The sequence below is a fragment of the Melitaea cinxia genome, chromosome 20, assembly GCF_905220565.1.
Source record: "Melitaea cinxia chromosome 20, ilMelCinx1.1, whole genome shotgun sequence".
Taxonomy (NCBI): Eukaryota; Metazoa; Arthropoda; class Insecta; order Lepidoptera; family Nymphalidae; genus Melitaea; species Melitaea cinxia.
In genome coordinates this window covers 5,426,938-5,440,942 of record NC_059413.1, presented here as the reverse complement: position 1 = coordinate 5,440,942, position 14,005 = coordinate 5,426,938, and the positions used below count along the sequence as shown (strand labels likewise).

Below are 14,005 nucleotides of genomic sequence, written 5' to 3'. Positions count from 1 at the left end.
CATGCACCATTCAAGGAGATAATTATCTTTCGACGAGATAATATCTTAAACAGTAAAACATTGCAATGTAACCTAAAAGCTTCTCATCCCGTTTGAACTCGGTGATTGGTGACTCCTCATTAAAAACTTGTTTCACCCACATCAATAATTTAAAAAATAAAAATCGTATGGAGCTAAGAAAATTGGAAACAGTATTAATACTGCCTATGTAATTAAAAACAATAAAAGTATTTTTTTATATTATTCTTATAATTTGGAAATGTACTATATATTGGGTACGTAATTTATTATTTATTTATGTATAGAACACCAACAAAGTATGCACCATATTACAAGTACATAATACAATAATAGTAGAGTCTAAGTGTAACTTTAAATATAGGTGATAACTACATTAAACTTGACTAACATACACGAATAACATACATAAATAACATTAACATGGCAAAAACTTAAGATAGTGTTTTAAAATTAAATTAGCTACCTATAATAAAACCTTAAAACAGAAATCAAAAAATTAAAGAACTAAAAAAACTGATCACTTTGCTGATAAATACAATTGAATAATTATTTAAAATTTAAAATTTGTTTCGTTAAAAATATCCATGTATATTCAAATATATGTCCAGATTTTTTGATTATTTTAAATCAGAATTGCTCTTTCATATTTTTTTTAAATTGCGTATAAGTCTTCTTTTGTATGATTATTATGTCGTATTTATTTTTACATGACTGTGTATATAACAAAATCCACATAGTACCTAATACGAGGCCCACAAAAAATGTCATGTATTGCTGAAATCTTATAGAATCTGTTTATTAACCGATTTCAATAACGATGAGGTTCGCAATTCGGTTGGTAGTTATTTTTTTTTTGTATATACACCAATTATGCCAAAATCGAAGAATCAATTTACGTGATTCGTTTTTGTTTCAATGTTTCAATTTGGTTTAATAATAATTTAATTCAGTTTGGCTGAGTAGTTTTTATTTAATGGGCGTTTTTGTTAACTTAGACGATGTAAATTTTACAATACTATGTTTATACGCCGATTTCTTAAAGATTTCTGATTCAATTTGCGTCATTCTTTTTTACATTCGATTCGGAATAATTGCTATTTGGTTCTATAAAAATTTGGTGTAGTTTGACTTAGTGATTCATTTTATAGCACACAGTATCTTTATATGTAAACCAAAGTCGGGTTTGTTTGAACACTTCTAACTCGGGAACGGCTGAACCGATTTTCACGGATTTTAAATTGTTGTATTTGTCTACGTCCCAAATAGCAGAATAACTATTAAAACATTTAAAATGACGAAAAAAAAAAAATCTGATACAAAATGTTCACGGATTTTTTGGATGTTTTTTACAAATACTTAGTTACAAATTACCAATAGCCGTACGATGTTTCATGGCTATTAATATTTTTACACTATTAGAGTAGTAGAAAAGCAGATCAATAATATCCAATTGACGGTAAGCGGTTATTGTAGCCCATGAACGCCTGCAGTGCAATGCGCAATGATGGCCCTACCGTCACTTCCAATACAGCAAACTTCTTCAGGAGATCTGGACTGCACTACAAAATACTTGGGAGTAGCAGGTATTATTTACATATGAGGCGTACTCACAAATATTTACAAAATTTGTATTCTCTATACATCAAACCTCATTGGTATTTTTATATTTGTATAAAAAGAATTTTTGTACAAATCAAAAATAATTTTGTCACTAGGCAATTTTTGTTTCTCTTTATTTGTTACTTTTACTAATAAAATAAAAAGGATAAGTTGTGAGCAATTGTAGTTTCGAAACAATTTCTTTTATTTCATCTCTAGGGTCACAGCTGATTTATGTTAAACATTTCTAGTCATCTGTTAAGTTACGCATAAAAGTTTTGACATGAACTTGTTATTATTGGAAACATGTATTCAATTATTATTTTACCGCAGACAAATGAATAAGCACATTTTTTTGATAAATTATTATTTATTTAATTTAACCAACAATCTAGTTGACGGTAGAGTTAAGACAAATGGACAAAAGTATGACCAAATCATTGAGAGCAGTAATTATGTGACGGACTTAAAGTTAGAGCTGTTTTGGATGTTCGAAACTAATTTTATTTTATGTTATTTCTGAAACGAACGGTATTACACCAGTCTATAAAATGAAAAATGAAATAATATTACTTGACCAAACATAATTTCCGATATTACATGTACATAATATAATATAATTTTTACCAAAACAGAAATAATCGAATGTCGATTTTCAAGGGTGAAATATCGTTTCACTGAATCGATTCAGTGAATCGATATTTTGATATATACCAACATATACACAACATATCGATTTTAAAAATCGATTCGATCGACCGATTGTTCGATTGTTCGATTAATGGATTTTAAATCGCCATCTTGTAGTTTGGAGCTTAATCCACTACGGGTTGGCGATTATGTTCCCTACTATGAGTAACAAAAATAACAACCGGGACCGAATGACTTAACATGTTCTCCGAGGAACGGTGGGGAAGCCCCACAAATCACCCCCACCACACCAGGGGTGATCGGGTGTCCAAAAGCTTTTTGGGTGGTATTGTTTTGAAGTAATTAATTAATATGATTGATTGTTCGATCTTCTACTACTGTAATATAAACTTTTTGTATTTAAAAAAATATATTTTTTAATTATTTTTTAGTTCGATTAGCTATAAGAGAATTTTTTTTTATAGTCTTTTAATAGGTATATTCCCGATCGACCTATTAACGAGTACAGTAAGAAATTCTTTACTTTACTTTCTAGACTTAAAGATTCATATGTTATCAGTGCCATCTACCTTCCTTACTATCCGTAAATAATGTAAAAACATTAAACAATTTTGAAATATATATGTAAATAAATAAATATACATGGTAATTACCTTGGAATGCTTTTCATTTGTAAACTTTGTTCGAATATAGTTAAACATAATTAGTCATAATTGTTGTACATAATTAGTCATAATCATGTCGGTGCGTGTACCACACGACAGATGAACTTAGCGGAGCATCACTGTCGATCAGAAACTGGCGGCGACAAGACAGCGTCTGATAACCAGGCTTGTGACGAATCGCTTAGTATTTTTATATTGCAATTGAAAATAAAAAAAACGGTAATTGAAAAATGAACATTGATAACGACCCTGTTTTTATGTATATTATAAATTGTCCTTTGTGCTGGTCTCAGTGGGTATTAATAATAATAAATATAAATGTTTATTAGATTAATTATTTAAGATATTATTATTCGTAAGCCAAATTATATTATTAATTTATAATTGTACTATAAAATAGATATTTTTCTTTTAATGTCTGTTTGACACAGAGTTGGAACGTGGCCTTAATGATTTTTAAACTACTATGGATTTATATAATAATATATTTTTTACGTAAGTCTAATTATTATAAATTACGTACCTATATAAAAATATATATAAGGCTATTCCGCTATTATTTATATTATTACTAAACTAATTAATATGTAATATAATATTAAATACATATAATTATCAAAAATTGTTTATTAAATTATTATAAATGACGCGTAGGAAAAAATATACCTATGTATAAATCCTTATACATATATTTTTTATTAGCCATTAAGAAATATTAAAATTAAAAAATAATCATTTTAAGACAATTATATTTTCTTGTACACAAGTATGACAATGTTTCGAAACAAAATTAAGAAATTAAGAATAAATATCGAAAACACATTATTTGATTACGGCATATAATTTTGAATGATGAACAAATTTATGGTTCATTAAAAAATCACAACAGTCTTACTGAAATATAGGAGTTTCAAAATTACAATTACAAATACCATATAATCTAAAGTGTCCGTAGAAACCGTGAAAGCATAAAGATTTATTGCAATTTCATTTATAACAACGATTTAACTTAATCAACACTCAATAATCTGAAGGTGCCGGGCATTCCCGCGCAATGCTCGTTGAAGTTATCTCTCCGTCTGTAATCTTCATCAGTACACGCTTCATTTATCTCCCTCATGTATTCCAAGTGTTCTTCCGAAGATAAAGCATCGAGCCAATTCACTACAAAATAATATTTCATTAATTTATTAAAGTAACTTTTATATTATAACTAACCTGCTGACCCGGTAAACGTTGTTTTGCCATATAAAGTATTAACCTCCTTAATTCTTATAACTTGGGGTATGAAAAATATAATTATGTTGGCCAATTCTCAGACCTACACCATATGCATACGAAATTTCATTAAAATCGGCTCAGCTGTTTCGGAGGATTTTGGCAACAAACACCGCGATACGAGAATTTTATATATTAGATTTATTAAAAGTTTATTCACTGTCACGTAGTGTAATTATGTAATAAAATAAATTTAGATGGTGTACTATAATACAAATATCGTTGACAACTTAAATCGTTATTTGTGAAATCTATTAATAAATACTACTACTTATATATTTATACAAACTTTGTAATTCCTTCAAAGATGGCTCATCACCGCCATAGTCTTTAGGCAATAAGCGTTTTGGAATGTGATCGTAGAGTTCCTCGATGCTTTTATGAATATGAAATCTTTCCGCCACCTTAGGATTAAGGACTTGTTTTGCAATTGATATAATTATATCAATGAACTTTGACGTTGTTACTAAGCGAATCGCTTTTATTCTTAATCCATAGCCGTCCTAAAATTCATAAGCAATGTATTAATAGTTTCCGTAATCCTCTTAAATTTTTCTCTCTAGGATCTCTCTTAGATCAGAACAGGCTTAACTAAAATTGAGTTTTAGTATTTCGAGTTTTATTTGATATAGCCCCGAGTTAGGTATTAATAAATTTACAATAAAGGCTGGGTATAAGTTTTTTTCCATATCACTCGCGATATGTATCTGCATAAATAATCTGTGACAAAGTTTCCTTTTTTATACTCGACCTTTTCACCTATTCTTCCTTTTTTGAATATTTGACTACCTAAATAATTACTTAACATTTGGGTTTTGTAAGATTTTAATTTACCGCTTACGAATTTTATTACATTTATGTACATCGTTATGGACTTCGTTTTTCAAGAGCTAAAAAAACTCCCAACGTCTGATTTCAAGAAACGATATAATAAGAATAATCTGAACGGAATAAATTCTTCTCCAGAAGCAAAATTAAAAATATAAAATAAATATTAAAAATACGAACTTACAATATAAAGACACATAGCTTGTTTTAATTCGATCGGATTAACTTTGGATATATAATTCATTATGTTTGCTTCTGAAAAGTCTAAGATCATTATAATGCCATCCATGTAATCGTGGGCACAAATATATTCACACAACTGCAAAAGAAATTAAATTATTCAAGAAAATGTTTATGATATAATAAAAGTATTGTCTTACTATTCGTCTGGATTGGCCTATATCACTTACTAATAATTTAGAATACATCTTAGTACGAGATCTGGCATAAGGAATATGTATACCCTCGTCCCTCATAATTATGATTAAAAAAATGATCATTTACATATGCAAGATAATACATATTCGACATATATAAATGTAACCAGGCCCCGAGAACGTTAAGTAGATGATAATGTAAATAAATTAAGAAGGTAGATTAGTTCTGCATAGACTAACGAATAATTAATACAATGAAAGGATATATATTTATGTTATTTTGCATAATTATGTATTGGATCATTTTTATTAAACGTATGAGGGAGTATTTTCAAAATACCGGATTTTAGACCATCTGGTGATAGAATTTTTTCAAATCGGTTTAGTAGTTCTTGAGTGTGTCAAAGAAACAAAAAAATGAATGAGGAATGTACACAATTTTTTACGATGAAACTACTACATTATATTGACAATATAATAAGATAACTGTTTGCAAATAGTCAAGTTTTGTATTGAATGCTGATAAAATAAGTATTAGGATGCGTTTTTACTGACGCCAAGTAAGACGGAGTGGAGCGGAGAAGAGAACTAATAATTGTATTTGCTCGCAAAGGAAAAAAACCGACTTCAGTAACATCGACAAGTAATACAACGTAGGTAGACGAAAAAATAGTCAAATTACACATTATCAAAGATTACTCAAAAAGTTGCAATCGATGAAATTTTAATGTGACCACAAGATAAACATCAGGTTTCGATTAAATTAAAATTTGTTTTTTTTTTTAAATTGACTAGTTGATTGAAGTTGATTATGTTCTCATTTTATTATTCCCGAGTAGAAAAAAGGTCAGGCTCAACCAGATCTGGCATGCCTGATCCGGCAAGCTCTATCAGGACCAGGTCAGGTCCAGACAAGGATAGCCTGATATAAAATATAATCAAGTATTTGTCGATAATCGATAGTCGTAAATCGAATTCGTTTTTTATTGTTCACAACAAAAACATACACTTGAAACAATAAAAACTTACAGGAACAGTCGTTTTAAAGTAATCCATGTATTGAGATGCTTTGAAATCGGCATCATGGAATTTGAGTATTTCAACTCTATGATGATCGTCTGTTAATTTTGGCATTATTACCGTATACCTAGAACAAAAATATACAGATTAAAAATGAATAAATAAAATTAGTTAGAAAGAATGTATTAATTTTAGAACGCCATCTTTGAGGTCCGTGGATAAGCTCCCGTCCAAATTCACGTTCGATTCTTTACAGAAGAAAAAATTTCGGTGTACATCAGAATAATAAAGTCACAAACAACATTCTCGTATGATGTTGGAGAACTTTTTTGAAAATACTTTATCTATAAGGGATTTTCCATAAAATAGTTTTGCAAATAGTTCCTACTATATATGAGGGTGGGGTCCCTTTTTTGTCATGATAAGATATGATAAGGCGAAGATTTTTTTTTGACATATATTTTCAAAATAAATTAAAACAAATGATTTAATATGTATGCTATGATTAATTACGAAAACATTTATTGGAGGAGGACTAAGCTTTTGTGCTTACGCTTCAGCCTGTAATGTCCATCTTCTCCAGTCTCTTTGCCCATGTACGAGAAAAATCAGAGCTTAAAGATTCACCACGCTGCTCCAATTCGGGTTGGTGGATATATCCCTACTATGAGTGACGATCAGTTTGACATGATAGCAACCGGGACCGAAAGCTTAACGTGCTCTCCGAGGCACGGTGGAGAGACCTACAGGGATTAACAACCTGACCGGAAATAATTAATTTAGGGTTTTATAAACACAAATATCTACTACGAGCGGGAATTAAACTCGCGACCGTCGGTGTTTAGGCGCCACCAGTACGACACAGCGAACCCAGCACAAGGCACCAGAGCGGTCGTCAGAGCTTTTGAGACGTAATATTTATTAGGGGGTCTCTGAAAATGTGACTTAGCGCGACATGGATAGAGAGAGAGGTACAAAAAGAGTGAAATAAATTTATGAACATTCCCAAACACATATAATGACACATAACATATTTTATCATAACAATACACTTTATTGTACAACAATAACAACAACACTTCAGCCTATCGCAGTCTACTTCTGGACATAGGCCTCCCCAAGTTCGCGCCACACATCCCGGTCTTCCGCAATCCTCATCCAGCCTACACCGGCAATCTTACGTAGATCGTCGGTCCAACGGGCCGGAGGACGTCCCACACTGCGTTTGCCAAGACGCGGTCTCCACTCTAGGACCCGTCTACTCCAACGGCCATCGGTCCTGCGACACAGATGACCAGCCCACTGCCACTTCAACTTGCTAATTCTGTGGGCTATATCGGTTACTTTCGTTCTCTCGCGGATAGTCTTTGTATTTGTTGTACACCAATACAGAATTAATACATATCAGATTGATTTTAACAGAGTACCATAAGGTACAAAGGGCGGCCTTATCGCTGAAAAGCGATCTCTTTCCAGGCAACCTAGGGGCAGAGGAGATGGTATTGTGTCGGTGCAGTTTTACAAATTGTGACATAAACGTGTGAATATGTGTGTATATTTACTATACACACAGACACAATAATTTAATCACTATATTTTGAATTGAAATGTAGATAAGTTTTTATTTTATTTTATATAACTAGGTCGGCAAACAAGCCTACGGCTCACCTAATGTTATGTGATTACCGTAGCTCATAAATACCTGCAATACCAGAAGCGTCACAAACGCGTTGCCGACCCTATCATCAATTCCCCCAGGAGCTCCCATGGAGTTTCCCATGACTCATAAATTTCGGGATTTATTTTCTTCAAAGATTGAATATGATCATAATACAACTTACCTAAGATATATAAAAAATTCAAAATAAATATGGAAATTTTACAGGACTTATAAATTTATTTAATTTCTCGATGATATAGAGAAATTAATATTATTTAACGATAAATATTTCATGATCTTTTGTGTAATTTTTATTTGACGACACATATGATACTCATAAAAATACTCAGTAGGTACTTCTAGTTATATTTTACTGTATTAAAACTTATAATTTACTTACACAATGTCGAATATGTAGCGGAACTCCTTTTTTACATTGCAATATCCAAAATACTGCGGTAGTAATGTTCTCATCGTACACATTTTGTCGATACATGATTTTGCACGTTCTATGGATCCCTTGCAACTTATTATCATAAATTCGTAGTAATGATCGACTGAAAAAAAAATACAATATAAACCTTTTTTTCATAAGATACCGGCAAACAGTAAATAATTAAGAATGATTGTTTATGATAAAAAGAAAAACCATAAAATCTATAAAATAACCAAAGTATGAGACACAGCAATCGTTGAGACACCAAGATTTCTCACTATTTTTTTTTGTGACAAAAATATAAAGTAACAATACCTATTCTTAACAATGTTTCTAATATTTTTATCCATATTTTAACAAGTTTTAAGCTGTAATTAATGCATGTTGCTATGTGATACATGTAAGTGCATATTTAAAGTAAATTTTATTATTAGTAAAATTAAGAAAAAAATTATCTCATCAAGAGCCAACACAATTATAACAATTTCAAAGTTTCAAAGAAGAAGTTCTTTTGAGTGAAATAAGCTCCCGTGCCAGAAGGAGTCCCACTTCCTTAACACAGTCATACTTTTCATCATACTCATACTTTCACAAAATTTAAAGACGAAATAACCTAAGCTTTACAAAAAAATAATGATAACAACACACGTGTGTATGTATTTTTGTTTGAGTCTATGTGTGAGAAATTACGTCTATTCCAAACTTTTACTAAGAAATTAAATAAACCATTTGAAAGTTTTAATTTATATTCCTTTTTTAAAAATCAAGAAGATTATAAGTATTAATAATTGTTTTTTTGTATAATCTCGGCTAGTAACCACTAAGCCACACCACACGGGCCTAAGCCAAATGTGGCCCAATGTTTAAGGCCCCAGTATGAAAAAATAATACGAGGACTAAGATCTTCTGAACAAATGACCTCGTTATGTTTTTGTAACGTCATCTACCGGAATCCAATAGGGTCCGATAGACATTCAATCTGAAGTAGTAAACTCTTGCTTTGCGTTGTTGAAATTATATTTCTTTTTAAGAAAATTATAATCCTCTTGATCAAATGTCAAGAGTGATAATTATAAGAACTGATTTGATGTACGAGTGACAACAGTTGCTGTATTCCAATACCATCTTAGACTACATTTTGAAAAAGTAGAAATACCCATTGCTCTTAAAAGGAATTTCCATTACCTTTCGCCAATTACAATCAATAAGTTACAAGGTAACCTTATAAAAATCTGTTATAGACATTGTTGTAGGCTAATGTAACTAAATTGTATAATTATTATAAAAAAATTGTGTTTTAATATATACAATGTTGTCATTTAATATTACTTATTAAGAAAGAACAGAAAGCAAAATCAACTAATTTAAAGAAAATTAGAAATGTCCCCAAAGTTTTCGTTTATATCAGTTTCGAATAATCTCTGCTTCTAGTTTATTTATTTTTTTAAATAAATTAAACATCCATAGGCTCTTAAGTGTCCATGCCTTTAATGCAACATGCTTCTGTAGTTATTCTATATTCTATCTCTTTATACTCTTTCTCTTTGATGGAGTCCCTCTCTTTCCGTGGGTGTCGTAAGAGGCGACTAAGGGATAACACAGTTCCACTACTACCTTAAAACTAAAAAGCCGACTGCGGTCACCAACCCGCCTGCCCAGCGTGGTGACTATGGGCAAAACACATGAGTTTACGCCATTTTTGGCACGAACTTATGGAGGCCTATGTCCAACAGTGGACTACAATAGGCTGAAATGATGATGATAATGATTATCGCCATCAATTAGGCTCAGCGCACTCTATTTTTTTTAGCTCCCTTTTGCTTGAGGTCGTCAATACACTGATTATATCTCCGATAAATCTAAGTTAAAATAACGGCATCAGTACAATGATAATAATTAACAGTGCTTAAAAGAATACATAAAACATGATACAAAGTATACTTAGTACTTAGGTAACATTCATTACATTTAAAATAGTAACTCTTAAAGTAACATTTATTAAACAATTTAATGCACTAGCTATATCACGCCCCATGGTTACAACCGAGTTAATTTGAGAAAAAAATGTAAAAAATATTACATAGGCTTCATCGAGAAATGGACTATCCATCACAAAAACATTTTTTTAAATTCGGGTAATAGCCCCTGAGATTAGTGCGTTCAAACAAATAAAGAAACAATCTCTTCAGTTTTATAATATACTAAGGTGCACTGCGCGCGTTGCTACGCTTTTTTTTAATTGTTTTTTTTTTTGTCGTACTAACTCAGAAACCTTTGTGGGCTCATGCACAACACTTTGCTGAAGATCATGACATGATGAAATACATAGTTTACGATTCTATAAAGGACATACAGACAAACGTTCATTTTTATATAATTATATAGAAGTAAAGATTAATAGCTTAAAAAAGTTTACGTGTATTGGTTTTTAGTCGATGACCTCACTATCACATTCATAATAAAAATAATTTCTTTACTTCGAAACAAGTAGTTCCTGAGATAGAGTATTCAAACAAACGAATAAACTCTTCAGCTTTATATTATAAATATATATTAATAGATAAAGAATTAAAATATAATATATATATTTGTAGTTAGACTTTTTTTTATATGACATAATTATTTTATTGTCCTAAAATCCCTAAAAATTATGGTAATACGGTAGTGAGAGGTTACAGACATCGAAGGTTAGTGAAGTTGTTTTTTTATCAAAGTAGTTTTGTTTACTGTATTTTAAATTTTATTTAAAATTTCTGTTTACACGAGTCGCCCGTGACCATGGCGTCCGCAAAGTCGCAGATATACCGGAAGTTTTTAAAATGACAATCGAGGTAAGTTCACTATAAGTAAAAGTGTCGAAAAGAGATTATGTTAATTTTTAGTTTATAAAACTGCCAAAAGATTTTCCGGTTTATCCGATGGTAAATATATATTATAAAATACGAATATATGTAAACAATATGTAATATATGACTTAAATAGGTTGTCCAAACTTACGAACATTTTCGTTCACTTTTATTTCCTGTCTTTTATTCTTCCAATGCCAAAACATTGGTCAACTTGCGATAAAAGTTAGTATAGAAAAAAATAAGCCTTAAGGAATAACGTAGGCTATAAAATCGACAGCCCGAAGTAATATAGTAGTACAGGAATTATAGTAGTATAGTCTCTTAAAATTACTATAGTAATGTAGCAATTATTAAAAAGAAATCTTTAAAACCTTATTTATAAAAAAACTTCGTATAAAAATCCCGTGTCACGATGTGTTTCCAGGTTATTCTCCTTAAGTACTGGACCAATTTTAATGAAATTTTGCACTAATATGTAACTTTATCCAAATTAAAATATATATAATTATTTTATATATAATATATTCGATATATATAATTATTTTATATAAAAAAATAAGGCGATACGAAGTTCGCCTGGTCAGCTAGTCTTTATATATTATAAATATAGTTGACGTGATATTTGAAGGTGTCGAAATATTATAAGAAATAATGAGACACAGACAATAAAACAGAATATGGAATTTCAGTGAAACTACACGCGGAAAATAAGGATGATTACTAGACATTGTATTATGTTTACATACATCTCAAGTCTGGTGTAATGGTACACGTAGTCGCCTAAAACACCGACGCCGACGGTTTGCGAGTTCGATTACCGCTCTTTAGGGATATTTGTATTTGTATGTCTCCGTTTTGGATGTCTGTCCTTGCGAGTCTTTACCCCATGCCTCGGAGAGCACTTTAAGCCGTTGGTCCCAGTTGCTGAATAAAAATCTGATAGCGATCGTTACTCATAGTAGGGAAGTGGTGGATTAAGCTGTGATCCCCTAAATGAAGAAAGTGGCCTATGTCCAACAGTGGGATGTTAAGGCTGAATGACGATATCTCAAGTTTTTAAGCCTCTTATCAGAGATGTTTTGATATTAAGATCGTATCTTTATATTATAATATGTTTATAATTAAAATTATGTAACATATTTTTTGTTAATTATACATTTTAAAATTGCTAGTATATTAAAATAAAATTAATAAATAAAATAACTTACTGAAATCCTTCTTTTTAAAATGACTCTGCTTTGAGACCCAATCACGGAGAATTTTAATTGACTCCTTCATTTGTCCTGGTTTTTCCAAATTATGCTGTTTACGAATATATTGCAAAGTATCAGGCTTGCTTTCAAAAATCCGGTCCTTCGGTATAAACTCCATTTTTTTATAAATCGAAAAAAAACTAGATTCAATAATCAGTACCACTCCTTTGAACTGACTGTGTCAAACTGATTTAAAAATCTGGTAGAGAACTAAATTCATGGAGAACTTGAATGTTTATAATTATTATAAAGTTATAATTTGTATATCAATTTATTATCACGGATGTATATTTTATGTTCAAGATTAAATTGTCGTTATTTATTCACAGTTAAGATTTAATTTTTAAATCTTTATGTATAATTAATTACTGTCCAGAATATCAAATACAATTTTTCGTAGATTATTTATTTCGATGTTTTTAATACCCTTTATCCACAGTCTATTGTTTATTTTATGTTACACTCTGGAAACTAGTAATTTCTAGAAAAGTTATAAAAGAATACTTTTACTTTTAAGTATTACGTTCAGATGTACTACAAATAATGCTTAATATTTATAAAGTTGACGTTTATATAGATTACTACTAGCTACCCGCAGCGACTTGGCACAGGATGTAATGATCATACGGACATGGCTCGGTGCGGAGATGGTCGCAGTCCCGTGTCGTGTAGTCCCGCGGTTGATAATTATTTCGCGCGCATTTTTCTATTTGGAAATAACCCCTAAGATGTTTGTTTAAATTATGTATATTGCTTAGATATTATCGTAATGTGTATGATATGCTTAAAGAAATTTGAGGTAGGGTACAGCAGGAAATTATTATTCTGCTCATAATCTAGAGTAACCTGTATACTGGGGAAGTACCTCGACCCCACAGAAAATCACAGCTAAATAAAACTGCTTTGAAGCAGACTGCTATACTATACTATATAATAATTGAGCTATCGCAATTTTAAAGAAATTTTAATTTTTTTTTTTTTTTTTTTTTTGTATAAACATAAATGTTTAATTATTTTAATATATATGTTACGCATCTGATAGCCGTCACGTGACGGCTCACATTTTTTATTATTATTGTTTTGATTAATATTAATTACTTTAGTCGTTGAAAGTTATAGTTCGTTATTTGATTTATTATGAAAGGGTTGTAAGATATGTCGTTATATTATATTTATATTATTTTCCTTAAGGAGGTAATAAATTTAATTTCGATTTTTTAAACATGTTCCAGTGTAAACGGGTATACATCATTCACTATTCTTGGAATATATAATAAAAATATAATAACATAATATGCTTTTAAAATGTAAACGTAATTGCAACAAAATTGTAATTATTTTTTATGTGTTTAATTAAAAATAAAATGT

General features: G+C 30.4%; 1 protein-coding gene across 1 annotated transcript; it reads right to left on the bottom strand.

Moving 5' to 3' along the window:
* Positions 1–3,945: 3,945 nt before the first annotated feature.
* LOC123663664 (alpha-tocopherol transfer protein-like) lies at positions 3,946–12,755 on the bottom strand. The gene is made up of 6 exons (XM_045598331.1): positions 12,593–12,755; positions 8,500–8,656; positions 6,449–6,566; positions 5,227–5,361; positions 4,504–4,717; positions 3,946–4,100 (listed from the first exon to the last, which is right to left on the bottom strand). The coding sequence occupies exons 1-6, from the start codon at positions 12,753–12,755 to the stop codon at positions 3,946–3,948; spliced, it is 942 nt and encodes a 313-aa protein (XP_045454287.1).
* Positions 12,756–14,005: the final 1,250 nt, after the last annotated feature.

Bases quoted from the DNA above. Each gene is read 5' to 3' on its own strand.
- LOC123663664 (XM_045598331.1), bottom strand. From the start codon at position 12,755: ATGGAGTTTATACCGAAGGACCGGATTTTTGAAAGCAAGCCTGATACT. The intron at 6,567-8,499 runs GTAAGTAAATTA...TTTTTGTTCTAG, and splicing joins CGCTACATATTCGACATTGT to GTATACGGTAATAATGCCAA. The intron at 4,718-5,226 runs GTAAGTTCGTAT...TATGAATTTTAG, and splicing joins AAGCTATGTGTCTTTATATT to GACGGCTATGGATTAAGAAT.